We start from the raw sequence: 18,287 nt of genomic DNA, 5'->3' as shown, positions 1-18,287 counted from the left end.
GAAGAAACTGGGTATGTTTTCAATGTAACGAGGCAGTACAAACACTTTTAAACTAAGCTGTAGCTATCTAACAAATGTCCAGAAAGTAATTTCTGAGTGTAAGCGATCATTAAAAGAATGATAAGCAATACTGGTGTATCTATACAAGTGTTTTAAATCCCTGAATCATTAGGGCAAATTCACATTTTCCTATTGCTTTCAGTTCCAGAAGCCTGCAGAAAATCCACATCTGCAAAAAGTTAAACACTGTGCTGTGTTTTCTCTATGAAACACTATTTTGTGCTGTATTAAGTTGTGTCCTCAGGGCTTACTCCAAAGCCAACAGTCTATTTTCCATTAGTTTTACTATGCTTTGCTATGTGATCCTTCAACTGAAAACCAGCTAGGACTATGTTCAATTATTCAGCAATACCACAGTTTAAATGAAAGCAGGGAAATACAGTATTAACAGTTTCAAACACTTCAGATTTCTGATTGTTGTCCTTGATAAACATACAGAGCACAATACTTGGAAAAAGTGATCACTGAAATCAAAGACAGCACTAGACATCTACATTTGATTACAAAATTCATGCACATCAAAGACAGAGGTACCCTCACAGAAAAAAAATGTGATCCAATGGCCTTTGATTCCTCAGCTTTTATTATTACTATTACAAAGAGTTTTGAAAGGCTCTTGCAACGCTTTTGATACTCTGAATTCAAGAACCTCAGGGTTTGTTATCCTGTACCAGCTTTTTAGCATTTTGTCAACAGTTCTCAATATTTTAGAACTTCCAAATGCGTAAGTCACATTTTTTGTCTATTCAGAAAAAGAAAAAAGACAGAGAGGACTCCCTAGCACATTAATTACTAACTAGAAGTCATAATCTTAAATAGCAATAATGACGGTTTTGGACATGGCAATTCAAATTTCATCTCAGAGTGTTAGCACTCATAGATCATACAACATCCCCTATAGAAAAGGACAGATCCTCAGAGTAGTTAGCAGAAATCAACATGGCTTCTTAAAAGATAATTATTCAAATAAATAACATTTTTATGTATTTACAGAAGACCTTATATTTCCTTATTTGGAATAAACCCCCCTGTAAGTGAAAACCGAGCAGCAACCCACAAACATTGCCCCTCAAAGAACCAAGATGCTGCAAGTTCTTCTAGTCACAAGTATTTTGCTGGTGTAAAGGGTGGACTATTTCAGGTCTTGCTGAGTTCAAGCAATCAGCAGCTGTACACATAACATCTTTCCCCAGGTAACAACGATTATGTCAGCCCTATTTATTTTTCTTGTCTAAAGATATTTTTTGATTGTTAGTTGGTTTTTTTTTTTTTTTTACTTAGTTTTAGCTATGAAAACTTCATTTTAGTTTTAGTCCTGTTGTATCTACTGGGAAACATGGACAATTTGCTACCTGTTTTTTTCAGAACCCTTGCTAAGCTTCATAAAAATCTTCCTGTATTTAAGGAATTTCCTGGCTGGCCTATATTGACATCTGTTTAAGTGGCTCACACTTTCCCAATTTCTGCCTTCTGTCACAGAGAAGACTCACCAGATCAGTTGTGCAAAAAATTTTGGAATCTCTTATGTACTTTTCTTCCAGAGGTGGCAAACCATCACAATACAGCAAAACTTACGTACAAATAATCATTTTCAGTAATGCTTCAAACATGTTTCAATGTTCTAATGTTTCTCAAGTTCTAGAAATTTAAAAATTTTCTATTTTTTAGCTTTGCCAGCTAAAATGAATTCCTTATCTACTTGCACTGGTATTGTCCAGAGATAAAGGTCTGATAGGTGGCATGGGGATGGGGAACATTAATTTTTTTAAGAATTCATAGTTAAGCACAGAAATTCTCAAGTCTCCTAGCTGCTGTCTTCCTATCTGCACTCTTCCAGCATCTTCTCACAATCTATATGCTTCCAAATCTGCCTTTCATATTTTTAGAGATTTTATTTTCATTTCACAATACATAGTAAGCTTAATTTTTTTAACTACCAGTTTTCATTATCACTCATGCCCAGCTTGTGTATACCCTACACTTGTCAAAAACATGATGCTGTTAGTCTAGTTTCCATTAGCATAATACATAATTTCTAGTTCTAGTTTTTTACTCAAATGAGCCAAAAATTACTAACATGGTACATGTAGGAAGATGTATCCAAATGCCTATTTATAGGATGTTCATTCAAAAAATCTCAGTTGTGGGATCAAAATACTGTTTTTCAGATTTTTATGTTTTTTGGGAAATGCTCTATAATCAGCTTCTGTTGGTTCTGATGCAACAATAAAAATGTTCTGAAATAACTGAGTTGTTCAAAAGTTGGCAAATTTAGGCAAAATTCTAACTTCACTTTGATAAAGGTGACATGCCATGGTATCTGTACATTCTAAAGTGTAGCAGTTTGTGGCTTTATACAACAAAATGCTTTCCTCCAAGACAATGATTCCCAGCAAGCAGGGATTCTTCTGATTCTTGTCTGATTTTTGAAATTCAAGTTCAAAGGATCTTAAGATGAATTCAAAACAACCAAGATAAAAGAAGATAAAACTAATCCTGCAGATACCAAGGCTTCCATAAAAGATATAAAGGATATGCTAAAAACCAGAGACTGAGTATACATATAATAAAACTTAGACTAGAAAAAGAAATATATGGCAACAAATATTTGGCAGTTCTCTGAAAAAAAATCTCCTCAACTTTCCAGAAGTATGCTTAATTACTTTTTAACTTATTTTGTTTTCTCCAAACTACCCCTGGATCTCAGGATGTGGAATTACCAGAATGTGGATCCAAATGAAATCACTCCCTCTTTATGCTTATTTCTAATTACTCTTTCATTTAAAAAAGTGTGTGCCCATTTTAATTGTTATTTCCCATTTCCTATTAATTAGATGTCATTGCCAGCTTCAGTGCAAAACCACTTCTGCCCAGTTCTGATCTACTCTAAATCAAATAAACTAAAGGAACAGTTAAAAAGCCCGAAGAAATTTGCCTACATGATGGTATTTGGGGGAGCTGGAAGTAGAAAGTGGATGACAACTGAAATAATCAACATACATACCTAAACAATTCCATCAAATCATAATGAAACTAATATTTGAAAAGCTTCATTATTTTGAAAATAAATGAAATCAAGAATATGAATTGAAATTTAATATTTTTCTCCATTTGTTAAGAAAAACATGTTTTCTAAATGAAAAACTGAATCAAGCATCCAAATGTACCATGGTGAATCTATTTACTTGCACATATTCTAATCATGTTTTTAAAGAGACAGTGTAAGATAGTTTCCAATATTGCAGTGATGTTTTCTGACAGCTTAGGTTTTTATGAAAATGTATTTTTCAATTACAATGGGTCAAACCCTTAGTTTTTTTTTTTAATCACATTTTAAAGATATCCTATATGTATAGGATTGTTTTACAATATAAAAAAATTAATTTACATGAAATCTCAAGGAGCAAGAGTCAGTTAACAGTGATACTCTGAAGGAAAAACATCAAGAGACACTAGAAGAAAGCACATGTATTTATTCTACAGGATAACTGTGAACTACAGGTTTTGTTCTGAATTTTATTTCAGTAAAGACAACTACAAAGGCTGTTCTCTGATGGCCTGAATCTTTTATGCAATCACCAACCACTTAAAAAATCCAACACACTACATCCTTCATTTACAATCCTGAAGAACAGTACTTTGGGATGAATCTTTGTAAGTCAAGTGTGATGCTAGAGAAAAAACTAAAATCAAATACAATTAATTGGACCTTGTAAAATTTACTTTCTTTATTTACTGTAGAAGAAATCAAACATGTTTTCTAAAAGAATGTCTGTCACTGAACAGCATCAAGCCTGTTGGAGGTCAATATAATCACCATGAAACACAAAGTACAACTGATCAACAAGTAGCATTGACTGTCAGTATACAATGCAGAAACCCTTCAAATTGTTATTAACTTTCCAATCATTACTCTTCATTACTAATAATTACTGTAGCTACACTATTTCCTGACAAATGAATTCCTAAGTAGTTAGGATCTCTTTAAACACTATTTTCTAGTCAGCATATGATTTCCATAGAAAGATACTAAAACTGCATATGATCAGAACCATTTGTCAGCATAGTTTGGTTCATCTTATACAGAAAAGGTGCCTGAAAAATGTTGTCTACAGTCTTACTGTGAAAATATTGCATAAGGTTATACTCTGCAAACTAGAACTAACTGGCACATTTTGGAAAAGGAAGCAAGACCTAGGGGTCAGTAGTAAATTAAGTTGCCTTTTTTTTTTTTTTTTTCCCTTCTTTTTTTCCCCTGGAACAATCCCTAGGGATTGAAATCAGCTGAAAACAGGCTGAAGAAACCAAGCTCTTTGGGGGAGGGCTGAAAAGAGGCTAGGGCAGAGAGCACTTATGATGACTTTAATACTATCTATTATTTCTTCTTGCTGAAGTGCTTACCACTAACCAGCTATTGCCTGCCTTTGAACCTGTTAAATGACAGAACAAATGAAGAAAATGGAGCTTTATCCTCTCAAGACACCTCACATATTTTTAATATATATCTGACCTTGATTACACATGGTGAAAACAAGCACTGGCAAAAATGAAAAGTGGGTAGTAGGCTGTGCTACTGAAGTACAAAGAGTGCAGTCCTGGTCCCCATACTTGTGAATATGAAAAGAATAATACTGGTTTTATTTTTGCTTTTCCCTCCCAAATGTCTCAGAAGTTTGCAATTTTTTTCTTTACTACCAGCATAGCTATTCAATATCCAAATATACTTGATACAGTGAATGAGATTTCAAGTTGAAATCCTCTTATCCAGGGAATCTATCGATTAGTAACTGGGAAAAGACACAGCAAACTTTTTTCCTTTTGATCTGGATTACATGTTAAAATATCCTAGCAGCTAACTGAAGGAAATTTTCACAGTCAAAGGAAAAAATAATGTTGCATGGCTTTTCTCCCTCAGAATGAAGTTAAAATTTCAGGAAAGACAAAGAGATCACAAATGCTTATGTAAGAATAAGAAATAGCTAAGAATGCATAGGGAAATAGTAAAAAGTATTATACCTTTAATACATTCACTTATTTAAATCAGTTAGTTTTACAGTAAAACCAACATTTATGCTGATTTTAAAGGAAAAAAAAATACACATATGCTGCTACTGACTGTGCAAACCCCAGTGGCTGCAGCATCAACCAAATAACTTGTTAGAACTACTCATTACAGCAAGCAATGTCATAGCCTGACATCAAGGAACCTCTATTGGCCTAATATTCTTCTCATATCCCACAGAGAAAGAAATTTCAGTATATTTTAATCAGCCATTTAAAAGAAGTCTTTAAAGAGAATTACCTATCAAAGACATTCTTTTAAACAGTATAACTTTGAATTTCAGTTTCCATATTTTGAAGCACTAATGAGACATTTAAACAAATTTATTTACCTTAAGGTCTGAATTTACTGAATGCAAATACTGCACTACCTTGCAGAAGACTGTGGTAGACTTCATTTGAGGAGAGAAGTTTAATCATGTTACAAATATGACAACAGTTTCAAATGATCTTACTAAGCACGTTTAGTATTTAATAGGAAATTTTGTCAACAGTGAAAGGGGATGCTATAGGCAACACATTATCCCAGAGTTTATCACAGCATTTCCATGGAGGATTAGTAAGAAAAGGCATTAAATCTTAAAGTTACAGTGGTTAAATCCATTACTGATTTTAACCTGAATAACTCTGAAACAGTTGAGAAGTTCTGTACAAAAGCATAAAATGTATTTTAGTAGTTCCTTGAAGAAAAACATCAGCACCCCTGTCAGCTGTATTTGCAACCTCAGAGATCATTCTAGAAAAAGGTTTGCTAACCCATTTTTCTTCTAGGAGATACATTACTAATGCGGTGCAGCTTCTGGAAGTAGAACAAATATTCATGAGGTGGCTTTCCAGTGATAAACAGGATGAAACTAAGCATTGTTGCATATCAAGCTGACACTCATGATAGATAAAACAGAATATACGATCAAGCCCATAGACTGGGGGGGAAAAAAGTCCATTTTATTTTTTCACAGGATAGCAGAAGACTGTTACTTGTTACCTCAGTGCTGTAACTATCAGAGCCTGAGAGACAAGGTAACAAGTCAGAAATCCTTGGATAAGAGACTGATTTTCAGAAATATAGTCGATAACAGAATTCAACCTATACCATATATTTTTAATCTTCTGATTCATAATAAAAACACTAGAAAATTCCAGTAGACTGTAAACAATACATGGAAGTACCTAGAGAATCAAACTGAAAATAGAACTACAAACTTAAAGGTGCACAATACGCTTTCTAGAATGACACAGAAAAAAGTTACTATTATAATAACAGAAATATACATCAAACTTCAGGAAGTTTCCCTTTTTAAAGGTCAGGAAAAGCAAAAGCAAAAAGAAATTGTTTATTGTTTCTGTCAACTTTTTATTTCAGTTTACAATAGTTAACACTTTAACATGTAGGAATACTGCTAAAAAATCTGAAGGCAGCATTTTTCCATTGCTCACAATATATCCCTCTGTAAAAAGGCCTCCCCAAAATCTAAGTGTCCATCTGAATAACAATGCTAAATGCCACAGCTCAGGGCTCATTAAAACAGCAGAATCACTCTATACAGAACACATTTTTCTTTAATGTGTGAACTGTTAGGACCACATCTTATAATGAATTTTGTCTCTGACCTTCAAGCAGGACTACTGAATAAAATATCCCATGAAAGAAATACAGAGAGCTTCATTCCCTTCTCTGAGAGATAATTAGCAAATATTTTTCAAAAGTAAAAAAATATAGTAATTATAAAACAAATAGGAAACTTCAATATATGTTTGACATTTATTATAGCCTAATGTATTTGAAAACATATCCTCATTTTATTTTTATAGTTTTTTTAATGGCATATCAAATATTAGATATGTTATCCGTAAACAAAAATAAAATGAGGATTGCTCTGAAGTAATTAAATGTCAGGCAAATGACTACACATTAAATATTTGATGAATGCTGTCTAAAAATTAATTTCTAATAGTTTAAAAATGTTTGACAGATAATTAAGAGGATTAGGAATTGCTTTCAGATTTTTAAGGCCAGTAAATAATACAATGCTTTTAACTAGTCTATTTTTTTAGTTCATCCTGTGACGTAGCCTTCATTTCCACTCGCTGTGTCTAGACTAGAACATGCATTATTTGGGTATTACTTATTCTTGTAAGTCATATACTGGATTTCAGATGATTCTAAGTATGTTATTCATCCATTACAGTGAAAACTGCATACAGAATACAAAATAAGGACTGTATTACATTATCAAGATTATTCTCTGTCAGGTATTGCTAAATTTCATGTCAAATGAAATGGCAAGACTGAATGGCCTCTAGTCTGATAAATTTGGGAACGGTGCCAATAAACATCCATTTATACAAGATAGCTCATGTCAGACAAACATGATATTATCATTATGAAGCTTAGATTAATCACTCTGCATCACACAGTGCCGATATAATACAGTTAGACTTCTGTCAGAAATTTCATTTATATGGTGCGGCGTTGGGAATTAAGTGCTATATAAAATTAATTTCATCTATTAACAAGATTAAAATCAGGCAATGATGATCGAAGAAATTAATTGTATATAAGAACTTTCACATGACATGAATGTCAATGAGGTTCTTCAGAGACCCAGTTTAACCTATGGATATTTTTTGCCAGTGATCAAAAATTTAAAATACAAACATGCTGATTAAAGGTACAATTTGGAAATCAGAAGCACTCTGAAGGAATGGCAAGTGCTTGCAAGGACAGATCAGCTCCACACCACCTCTTGGCTCACCTACAGGTGATATCTGGGAATAAAGAAACCAGGTCATGTTTGGAGAATGGACTTCAAAAAGAGCCCAGAAAAGGTCTTGTAAGTCATGTGTTTTATCATGCTGGTACTCATCTCATTGCATAAGATGTATCTGATTTATAGTATAAGGTGTAAAAACTGCCATGCCGGGTCAGACACACAGTCTGTCTAGTGCAACAGTTTCTCTGAATAGCAAATGCCTAAGGAAGAGGAGAGTATGAATGCTCTTCCCAGTATATTCTCTTGGTCACTGTAAGTTTGCCATTGAAAGACGTTCTGAGTGCTTGATCTACTGCTGACAATAATTTGCTATTTAAACGAATAAAAACTTTCTCAGGGAAAAAAATTAAATCAGTGAAGAGAACCAGTGTAAGATCCTGGGTCTAGAGCACTAGGCAGGCCAATTCAGACATGAAGAATTACATATGTCAAGGCTATAAACATTTTAGAAATTGTTACTGGAGCTCAAACAGAATTTTGTACCTTGCTCAATTCCCTACATCACATTATAAACATTTCACAACAGCTGGTCCTTCTTGTACACAAAAAGTATGAATCCATTAGTGTCCCTGCAGTGTTTCTACAACTCTGACTTGTTCTGCTTAGAACCACAGTTGTCTGCAATAACATTTGTTGGTTTGTTTTTTTTTTTTCTGACAGTTGTAATGGTAGAAAACTGTACAGATATAATTCCTGATGACAGTCACTTAAGCCTATAAATGTAGGCTCTGTGTGTACATCTGAAGTGTGTGTACTGAAGTTCTTACAGTTCTTACCTTCACCAGTAAACTTCTCCAGCATTAGAACTACCACTGAAGGAGAAAACTTCTAAACTTTCAGGCTACCTGAAAGTAGGTGTGCATTGTACTTGCTTCAGACAGTGCTATTCCAGCCTCTGGCATTTAATTCCAGGATGGATTATTGGAAAGAAAGCAGAAAGTTAAGGAAAATAGCCAACTTCTTTATGCCCAGTTAGACTTCACTGTGCCTTGTGTCTTCATCTGTTACACTTTGAAATCTTCAGAAATATTAGTGCTGAAAGTTCCTATGACAAAATGCATGACTGTAAAGCCCTTTGGTAAGGGCTTTTATTACATACATTACTGCTCTTATTATAGCTACTTCTGTTAGAAATATTTACTGCTAAATAAGAAAAAGAAAATTTAGACTGAACAGTAATAGTTTTAATAACAACCCACCACATGCTCTAATCACGTAAATCTTTGGTGTACTCATAAGTCTTCATATGCAAGAGCCTTAATTGCTCAGTGAAATGTTGCTAGCATATTACTCATTTTATGATTATTGATGGCTGTTTACGCACAGTTGCTGCCTTGGCAATGTATGTATCTTATTTGATTAGTATCTTTATTGTGCTAACTGTATATAAATAAAAATATGCCTCAAAGATACATGCTGTGACATAATTATTTCAATACATTATATTCATGTTAGTTTAAACAGCAAGTTTTGGATGAACAGAGAACACATATTCCCTCAATTTCTTGAAAACTCCTTTTGTAGACAATAGGTATTAGATAACAGAGCCAGAATCAACAAAATACTTCATTTTTAGTGCAAATAATATAATTTAGCTTTGTTTGTTGAATGGATCCTGAAAGAGGACAAATATAAATATGTTGGGAAAAGTTACTGGGGGTGTTTTGCTACAGATATCAGTATGAGTAGGCTTTAACTCTGTTTCTAGGATTCCCATTACTGATTTATTTATGTGTGTCAGTGAAGGAGCCCTTAAGTATACTGCAGTATCTAATTTGTATAAAATAATAGTAATAACAATAATATTTTTCCCCAATATCTAGATCATATTTACATGCACAAGAAATAAAATAATCTGAATTTACACTCATGTAATAACATGCATATGACATATACTGATCACTGGAAGAATTTAATGAGTTCTTCTGTCTCTTTGTAGCCATTGCAAGTCTCAAGATAGACACAAGAAAGTTATGTGATCTCTGCTTGAGAACACAATTCCCTCTCATTCATTGCTATATGCCATGGTTTAGGAACGGTACTCCCCAGTTTACTGCTCCCACTGAGAGTCTGGAAACCATGTACCTCTTGCTTGGTTCTCCCCCTCCCACAGACTCCCCCTGGGCTGGAGAGAACTGAAGGCACAAAAGGTGAAGCACAGACTGAGATAAAAACAATTTACTGGAAACAACAATGAGAGAAGAAAGCAAACAGTAACAGCAACAATACGAATGAGGGAGGGTACAAGAAAGAGGGGAGCAATCCACGTGTGATTGCTGGAATGGGGTATTACCCGACTGCTCTCTCCACTGCACCCACATGACCAGAAGGAACTCCTTCTCCCAGAAGACACTCGCTTCCCCCTGCACCCAGCAACGATGTGATTTGGTATAGAATAACCTCCAGGTCCCCTCTTGGCTACTGAAAAAACTAACCCTGTCCTGGCTTAAACCAGGACACTCTGGTCTTCATACCTCTTCCTTCTTATTTGGTTATAAATTTGTTCTGTTATTGAGAGTCAGACTTCTTGGTCTTTCCCAGACAATCATCAAAAGCTTGGTTTGTAAGTGCATTTTCCCTCATCTTCCACTCTCTCTCTGGGTACCAATTTTTAAGAATTTTTAAAATTCTATTGAGAAAGATTCCATAATTTCTCACATTATATGTTCATGCTTCAAGTTTCTCTGTAAGAGCACTTGGAAGTGTGTATCATTAGTACTGATCTTGTCTACAGCTTTTCCTGAAAAAGGATGATGCTTACATTTTCATATTAAAAGAGTAGCATTCCCACATAAGAATTCAAATTCCCTTGGCAGTTTGCTTAGAATAACAAGCTCATTTCACATAAACCTATATAGTGACAATATTTTAATCGCATTTTTTATGAATAGCACATAAAGCTTACAACTTAAGTATTCATTTTCATTTACCTCTCTCTTTCCCAGTTTCTTCCGCACTTCCTGAATCATGATGCCAAGTCATCACTGCTTTCAGTGAAGGTGAATGGCTCCCTATTCAAGCCATTTCTTCAGTGTAAAAGCAGAGAGATTTGTCTCCTTCATGGAAGCATCTCAGCAGATTCTACTGTGTAATTCTCTAAATAAGCCAAAGACTGCTCTCCCAAAGACCACAGCCCTAAGTCTCACTGTTTATCATCACAACCTTCCTCTGAATACTGAGCTCAATCACTACAACAAAATTTGCCATTCAGGGAAATGGTTGTCACCAATTCTTGAGCAGCAAAATAGGGACCTGGTTGGACTCAAAAGTGGTCTCAGTGTAGCCAAGAACCTCATGGGTTGCCTGAATAATGCTACCATCCCAGATAATGGTCACAAATGAAGTGGGGAGACTTCTGCCAGTATCTGCTAGTAAGTCACAACCACTACGTCTGCCTGGACAGATACTCCACAACAGATCTCAAACAGAACCTCCCTGTCCCTTCCTTCCTGCTCCAGTCTTGAACCATGCACATGTCCAGTTTCACTGTGGGGCTCTGCACAAAGATCAACCTAACAAAGAACACACCCTCTCCTCCACTTCCCTGTTTGTCCCTTCCAGCATGGTGCATATGATGCATTGCCTCAGAGATGAAATCTACTGCTATATCCACAAGTAATAAGTATTAGAGCACATCAAAACACATTCATATTACACATATTCCAAATGGATTTAGAACTTTTCTCTGTGACAGTTTTGTGGTTTCCGTCGATACAGGAATATGCTTTCTAATTCATTTAATTAATTAATGAAAAGTGAAACTAAAGATATGGGAGCTGTTTTCACTGACATACACAGTGAGTTGGATGAATATTCTTTGACAGCTACCTCACAGAATATGCACTGCCAAAATAAGCATAACATTTTTCTTCATTTCTTTAGCAATAACTTTGACTGTCTAAATAAGCACTAGTATTTCCAATACTTAATTTTTTCTTGTATTAGCATTAAAAAACTAACATTATTTGTAATAAATGAAGAGTTTGAGATTTTGTTCTAAGAAATCTAATGAAAAAAAAGTTCAGCATTAATTAGCATTATAGTAGAAACATGGGGTCTCCAAGTTCAGGTTTTTTGTTATTTTTATAATGCAGCAGATACTAGCATCTACTAGAAAAAGAGGGGCTTTTTAATATGCTATTTTATGAAATATAAGGACATCAACTTATAAGAGCATAGTTTTAAAATATTTATTATAGCTCTCAGAAGCATCTTGACAAAAAAGAACATATCTGATCCTGATTTTACATTTCTCTGTGTTTCAGAAATCTGATTCTACCAGCCGCAACATCTGTGCTCCATTCATAATTACTAAGACTGAATGAATCTTTTCACATTCTCTTCAGAGGCATATTATAAGGTAACATATTTATTACAACTAACAACAGACACAAGAACCTAAAACCCTCAAAAAATTCAGTTCACAGGTCCAAAATACTGAAGAGTTTATCAATACATTTGCCAGTGCAAGAAGGTATCTCATATATGTATTAAAATTTTTACAGTGAATTAGTATCTCCCCTATGTTCTTGGAGAGAAATCACTTGTGGAAAGAGAAAGAACATTATTTTTCAATGTTAGAAAGACACTGCTAACTTAATCTTTAGACCTCAGTTGATATCACCAAATATAAATGCCACACACAGCACAGAATTAAGAATTGTTATGGAAATTGTCTTTCAGCAGGTATACTGGCATATTCCTTGAAACTGGTGGTTTAGGGGCTTCCCGAGCTGCAAACATGAAGGTTACTGTCAAGTAGTACAAGTTGCATGAAACAAAACAATTATCAGTTTTATCTTAACAAACTGAAAGTAACGGGACTTCGCTCTTCCTTTACCATTACTCCTTCTGTTCCCCCATTCAAATCAGCAACTTCACATGATGTTTCAAAGCAAAACCTTCCCAGAAGCTCAAAAATGCTGCATCTATTCCCATGCTGGACTGTCTTGTAAAAAAAAATTCCAACACTGAAAAGACTATCAGTGCAAAGTATTCACTTACCTGTTTTTCAGCTTGTCCATATTCTGATCCTTGGGGTGACAAGAAGTGACAAATATGACCATTATTTTTGGCTTTTTCTCGAAGAGCCATAGCAGTTCGTACTGTAGCATTTCTAGCATGAACAAACACCATCACCTTTAGACAGAAAGAAACAGGGCCAATGAGAAATAAAAAAAAGGTTTAATCAAATAATGAAAACACTTCAATTACAAAATATTCCCTATGGGAATGACAAAAACTAGTTAATACATGACATACTGATGAAAACTAATGCCACTTAAGGGCAATTAAAGGATGACGCTGCCTACATTCTATTTAATATTTTCAAAGAGTTTTTGAGACTTGCATTTTTTAAAAATTCTTAAATCCTTAAAAATAGGGAACAATTGTTGGCCATAGATAGTTCATCTTCAAAAAGTAGTGAGATTAACATTGATGTAGAGAGTTGTGTTATTTGACACATCCTAAATAATCTGGAAAGCAAATAGTGGGGTGATAAACATTCTAATGCTACAACTTAGCTATGTGAGAGAGGAACAACCAATCAAACAAAAAAGAACTACTGTGCAATGCTCACAGTTAAAAGCCCACAAGCATATCACCACTGTTAACAGCAGGACCACTAATACAATATTCAAAAGCCATGAAAACACTAATCAAAATGTTTGAGAGAAATGTTTTACTTTTGTTTTCATGCTGGTGAGACTGTCAAGAGTCCTCAAAACAGAGTTGGAGTCTTGTACCTAAAAATAACTAAAATATTCCTTTCTGATTACTGCCTGTCATAATATATGTCTAGAAACAATCCTGTGAGCTTTAGAAACTTTGGTAATCAGAGGGACACAGTATACATGCTTCAAGAACTGGAGTGGGACAGATGGATTAGGACCACTTCGCATTTTATGTTCTGAGTTCCCTTTCTCTTCTGTCTCTTATACTCAATAAATTTCAATAAATTCAGCAAGTATAAACAATAAAAACCATATGTTTCTGCTTTTAGTTAGCAGAGGCTTGGTACAGACTTGATACAACTTCTGTTATGATTTCTAAAGCTTCTGCCTACATGTATGACAATATATGACACCATAGCAGTCATTCATTCAGAAAGACCTAAGACCTTAGTATGCACACAATAACTAAGAAACGAGCATTGTGAAACTGTCCTCTACCCAGAAGTCTTTCTAGAGTTCTCACAGACACCTAATTTTCAGATGTGCAGCATGTTTCTTCAGTATTTCTTTCCCACTGTTTTTAAAGTAATAATGCACATCTGAATTCACTGACTTTTTTGTATTAAGTGATCACAAATCAACACCTGAAAAAATTTAAAGTGACTGCAAAATTGTTGACCGAAAAAAAGAACTTCTCAGACAGACAACAGTCTCTGTGCATCTTGTTACATCTTGTAATCTCTGTACATCACCACATGTTTTTAAAGAACCATCCCTATTTTAATTGACATATAACACCTTGTTGAATGTTTTTTCCCCAATGAAGTCAGTAAACATTTATCAAATATACTGTAAGACAGCAATATAGTCTTAGGAGGGTTAATTTATCCTGTCCTAACTGTGTCAGAGAATATTATATTTCAGTGGCAAAATCTCTGTGCATTACATTATGCAAATAAGTTAGGAAAAGTAATTTAGAAGAGAGAGAAGCGGTTCCACAGTTACAAGCTGTGTAATTAGATCTGTACTATGCAGTTCAAAGCTAGCTCTGGTGTATATAGCCCTAGTGCTGAAAGCGTCTGCTGCTGCTCTCCTAAAACCAAAGCTTTTAAATAATAAAAAATATTCAAGAAAAGAGAAAGCAAATGTCTCTAGCTAGGTTACCTCCTCAGAATTTTCTCAATGTATAAAACAAATCAAACCTTTTCACCAAAAACTTTGTTTAAAATTTCACAGCAGGAACTGCTTGTATTCCCCAAAGAGTTGCATATTCCAGGTTTCAATCTTTATGAAATATGTTAGTGCATCACCAAAGCACAGACAAGTGTGCTATTATTACTAAAAATTTATAATCTTGAAATACATTTCTTCTGCCTTGGACAGCAAAGATGCTTGGATTAACTTTTGCTATGGGAAAATACATATTTCAAACTGATATTCTCTATGATAGCCTTAAAAAGGTTCATCATTTTTCTGGGGAAACACGCCGTTTATCTTTCCATCTTGTTATTAAAAGTGCTGGTGACTTGACTGCTTGAGTTCAGCAATTCTCTTTTACTGAATACCTCTCCTCGAAGAGAGAAGGCCTAGGTTTTGCCACCCACTTTGCATCATACCTTTCAAAGAAACTAAGATGAAAGAATGAATTTATTTAATTCAATATTGATATTAATTATGTAGTAAAGAAACAAGTATCTATATTCTAGCCTCAAGACACTGTTTGGATTCACATAGCTAAATCCTTACAACATGTTCTTTTATGTGGTTCTTGATCTGGGTATTACTTCTGGTGCAAATGAACAGTTAGGGATATTGATCAACAGATTAATCTGTCCAAACATTTTCTCCCTTCAGGTCAGCATGAAAACTCCTCCAAGTGTTTTACAAAACTCAATTCCTAATAAGGTTTCAACACTTTTCCCCAAGGACTGCTAAATACACCTATCTATGTTAAAAACATCTCCCTCCACATCATTATATGGAACCATCTTACAGACCAAGTAAAACTCACTAACATCCAGCCTTATTCCAAAGAGTAATAAAACAGTTTTTGTCTTGCGTTGTGATTTCTCCCTAACTGCCAAGATACAGTTCAAAATTGCAGTGCCCAACATTTACAGAATGAAAAGTATATTACATACAAAAAATACATGAAAACAACACACACAGTTCACAAATGGCTCTTGATCAAAAATGGTGATAAATCAGGATATCTTCATTACCAGATCTAACTGATAGCATAGCAGTGTATAAATGTGATCTCCCCTTCCTCTCACCAAATCCAGTAACTCATGAACAACTACCCAGAACTAGAAACTAAAAGAACAGCAGTGAAATAAGAAATTTCATAAGTTGACCTATACTAAAGCTTAAAAAGGTTAATACAGAAATCTTATTTTTACTTTAGCAGATTTTTGTATTTTGCATATTAAAATCTTTCTGCATATTAAACAACACCATGGGAATGGAAAAAGCTGAACAGGCTGTCACTTACCAAGGCAACAAGAGAATCTGAATTTACTTTCTAATTATTTTAATTAATGTTAGTACATCTTGTATTTAAAAGAAATATTGAAATAATTTGCATGTGTACTAAGATCTTCTTTTACACTACAGAAAACTGGAGGATTATTAAGCTGCCTATAGACTAGTGCTAAAGAGACATTTTTATATTCTTTCTTTTCTACAAAAATTCTTCACAATTTAAAAACAGACTGCGTTTACTCACCACATAACATCAAATAATGTGGATTGGAATATAGGAATTTTCATTCAGGTTGAGAAGTCAAAAATGCCAAAAAAATTTTTCAGCAACACTCACCACTAAAACATCTGTACGCTCAAGAGAAATATTTAGGAAACTGTGCTGAAAAACAAAGCTACACAATACCATACAATATTTTAACAGAAAATATTAACTAATAGCAAAGAAATATATAATGTTTCATAAGCTAATCAAAACAGTAAGGTGATATATTTTGAACTCTTCATAGATTACCATTAATTGCTCTCTAAATTTTGATTTATTCACTCAAATAAATTACTTCTGTTCATCCCTGTTTAAACAAAACCTAGGATTTTTTTTTTTTAAGTCTTAATAATCTCATTAAAATATCTATTTAACATCACTATTTATCTAACTACATTTCTATTTAGACATACTGGGTTTTAAGGGGTAACAACTCCATTGTGCAGATATTTTTACTATTGTAATGTGCACTTGCTCATTTATTTATCTGCAATAATACTACTTTTTAAAGACATGTGCCCTATAATTTCAATTTCTGTATTTTTTTTAATGTGGAAATGTATATTTACTTAGAATGTGACTATCCTAGCAAATATTTTATTGTACAGTCCCATCTAATTTTTTTATTTCTTATAAATCACAGACTCTTTTGAGTTGGAAGAGAACTGCAAGGATCATCAAAATCCTACTCCTGGCCCTGCACAGGACACCCCCAAGAATCACATCATGTGCCTGAGAGCATTGTCCAAATTCTTCTTGAACTCTGTCAGGCTGGTACTGCGACCACTTCCCCAGGGAGCCTGTTCCAGTGACCAACCACCCTTTGGGTGAAGAACCTTTTTCTAACATTTAACCTAAACCTCCCCCAACTGAGCTTTATGCCATTCATGAAACTATGTAGAGTTATGGTGAAGACATTATATCGGAAATTGTTAATTTTCTTCCTATTGGCTCTTCCTTCATTTTGCCTCATATGTTCTATATCTATCCATAAAAATTGCTCTATCACACACATTTTGAAATACTATCATTTTTTTTATTCTTAATTTTCATTTGTCTTACAGTAAGGGCAGGACTAAGGATAAGTCTTTGCTCTGATCTTTCCCATTCATCTCAGGGACTCTGGGATTCCTGCAAGCAAATCTTACCAGCAAGACAAAGGTAAAGAGGACATAGAATAGCTTAATGTTATGCATTTTCTAGGCCACAAGGTTTCCTGCTCCATTCAGCAAAGAGCCATCATTTTCCTTAGCTGTCTTCCTGCTGCTGCTGTACTTGTGGAAGCCCTTCTCACTGCTGTTTACACACCTTGCCAGATGCACCTTCAGAGAGAGTTTGGCTTTCCTAAACCTATTTCTGCATGCTTGGACAGTGGCTTTATATTACTCCTGGGTTTCCAGTCCCTGCTTTACCCTCCTGTCTGCTTCCTTATCATGTTCGTCAGGAGTTTCTTTCTCATCTACCCTTGCCTTGGGCCATTTTGCTTGATTTCCTGCACATCAAAATGGACTGTTCTTGAGCTTGGAAGATCTGAACGCTGAAACCTCCTAGCTCTCCTAGACCACTTGTCATAGGATCTTTCAAGATTTCTGAAAAGGCCAAAGTGTTCTCCTACAGCCCAGGACAGTGCCGCTTTCCACCTTGTTCCCTCCATCAGAATCTTGAACTCCACCATCGCATGGTCACTGCAGCCAAAATATCTCCCAGCAGGCAGATCCCCAACCTGTTCTTTGCTTTTTGTAAGTACAAGGTCCAGCACAACATCAACCTTCATCAGCTTGTCAATCATCTGTGCTGGGAAATTGTCATCAATGCACTCCAGAAACATACTGGATTGGTTTTGCTCTGTTGTGCTGTCTCTCCAGCAGATATTGGGGTGGTAAAGTCTCCCTGGTAGACCAGAGACTACAAACATTAAGCTGCTTCTAGTTGTTTGATGAAGGCCTCATTTACTTTATTCCTGACCAG

The 18,287-nt window shown here is 34.8% G+C and overlaps 1 protein-coding gene across 4 annotated transcripts in view; it reads right to left on the bottom strand.

Annotated features, from left to right (window-relative positions):
• The window catches only part of ASCC3 (activating signal cointegrator 1 complex subunit 3), a 253,611-nt gene that overhangs the window by 113,866 nt on the left and 121,458 nt on the right, over nucleotides 1-18,287 (bottom strand). For all 4 annotated transcript variants that reach the window (XM_082276623.1, XM_082276626.1, XM_082276624.1 and 1 more), the window contains exon 14: nucleotides 12,900-13,034. In XM_082276623.1, coding sequence (XP_082132749.1) covers nucleotides 12,900-13,034 — 135 coding nt within the window. The remainder of the gene's footprint in view (nucleotides 1-12,899; nucleotides 13,035-18,287) is intronic.

The sequence above is a fragment of the Coloeus monedula genome, assembly GCF_965178545.1.
Source record: "Coloeus monedula genome assembly, chromosome: 2".
In the NCBI taxonomy this organism is placed as follows: Eukaryota; Metazoa; Chordata; class Aves; order Passeriformes; family Corvidae; genus Coloeus; species Coloeus monedula.
This window is presented reverse-complemented; position numbering and strand designations above follow the sequence as displayed.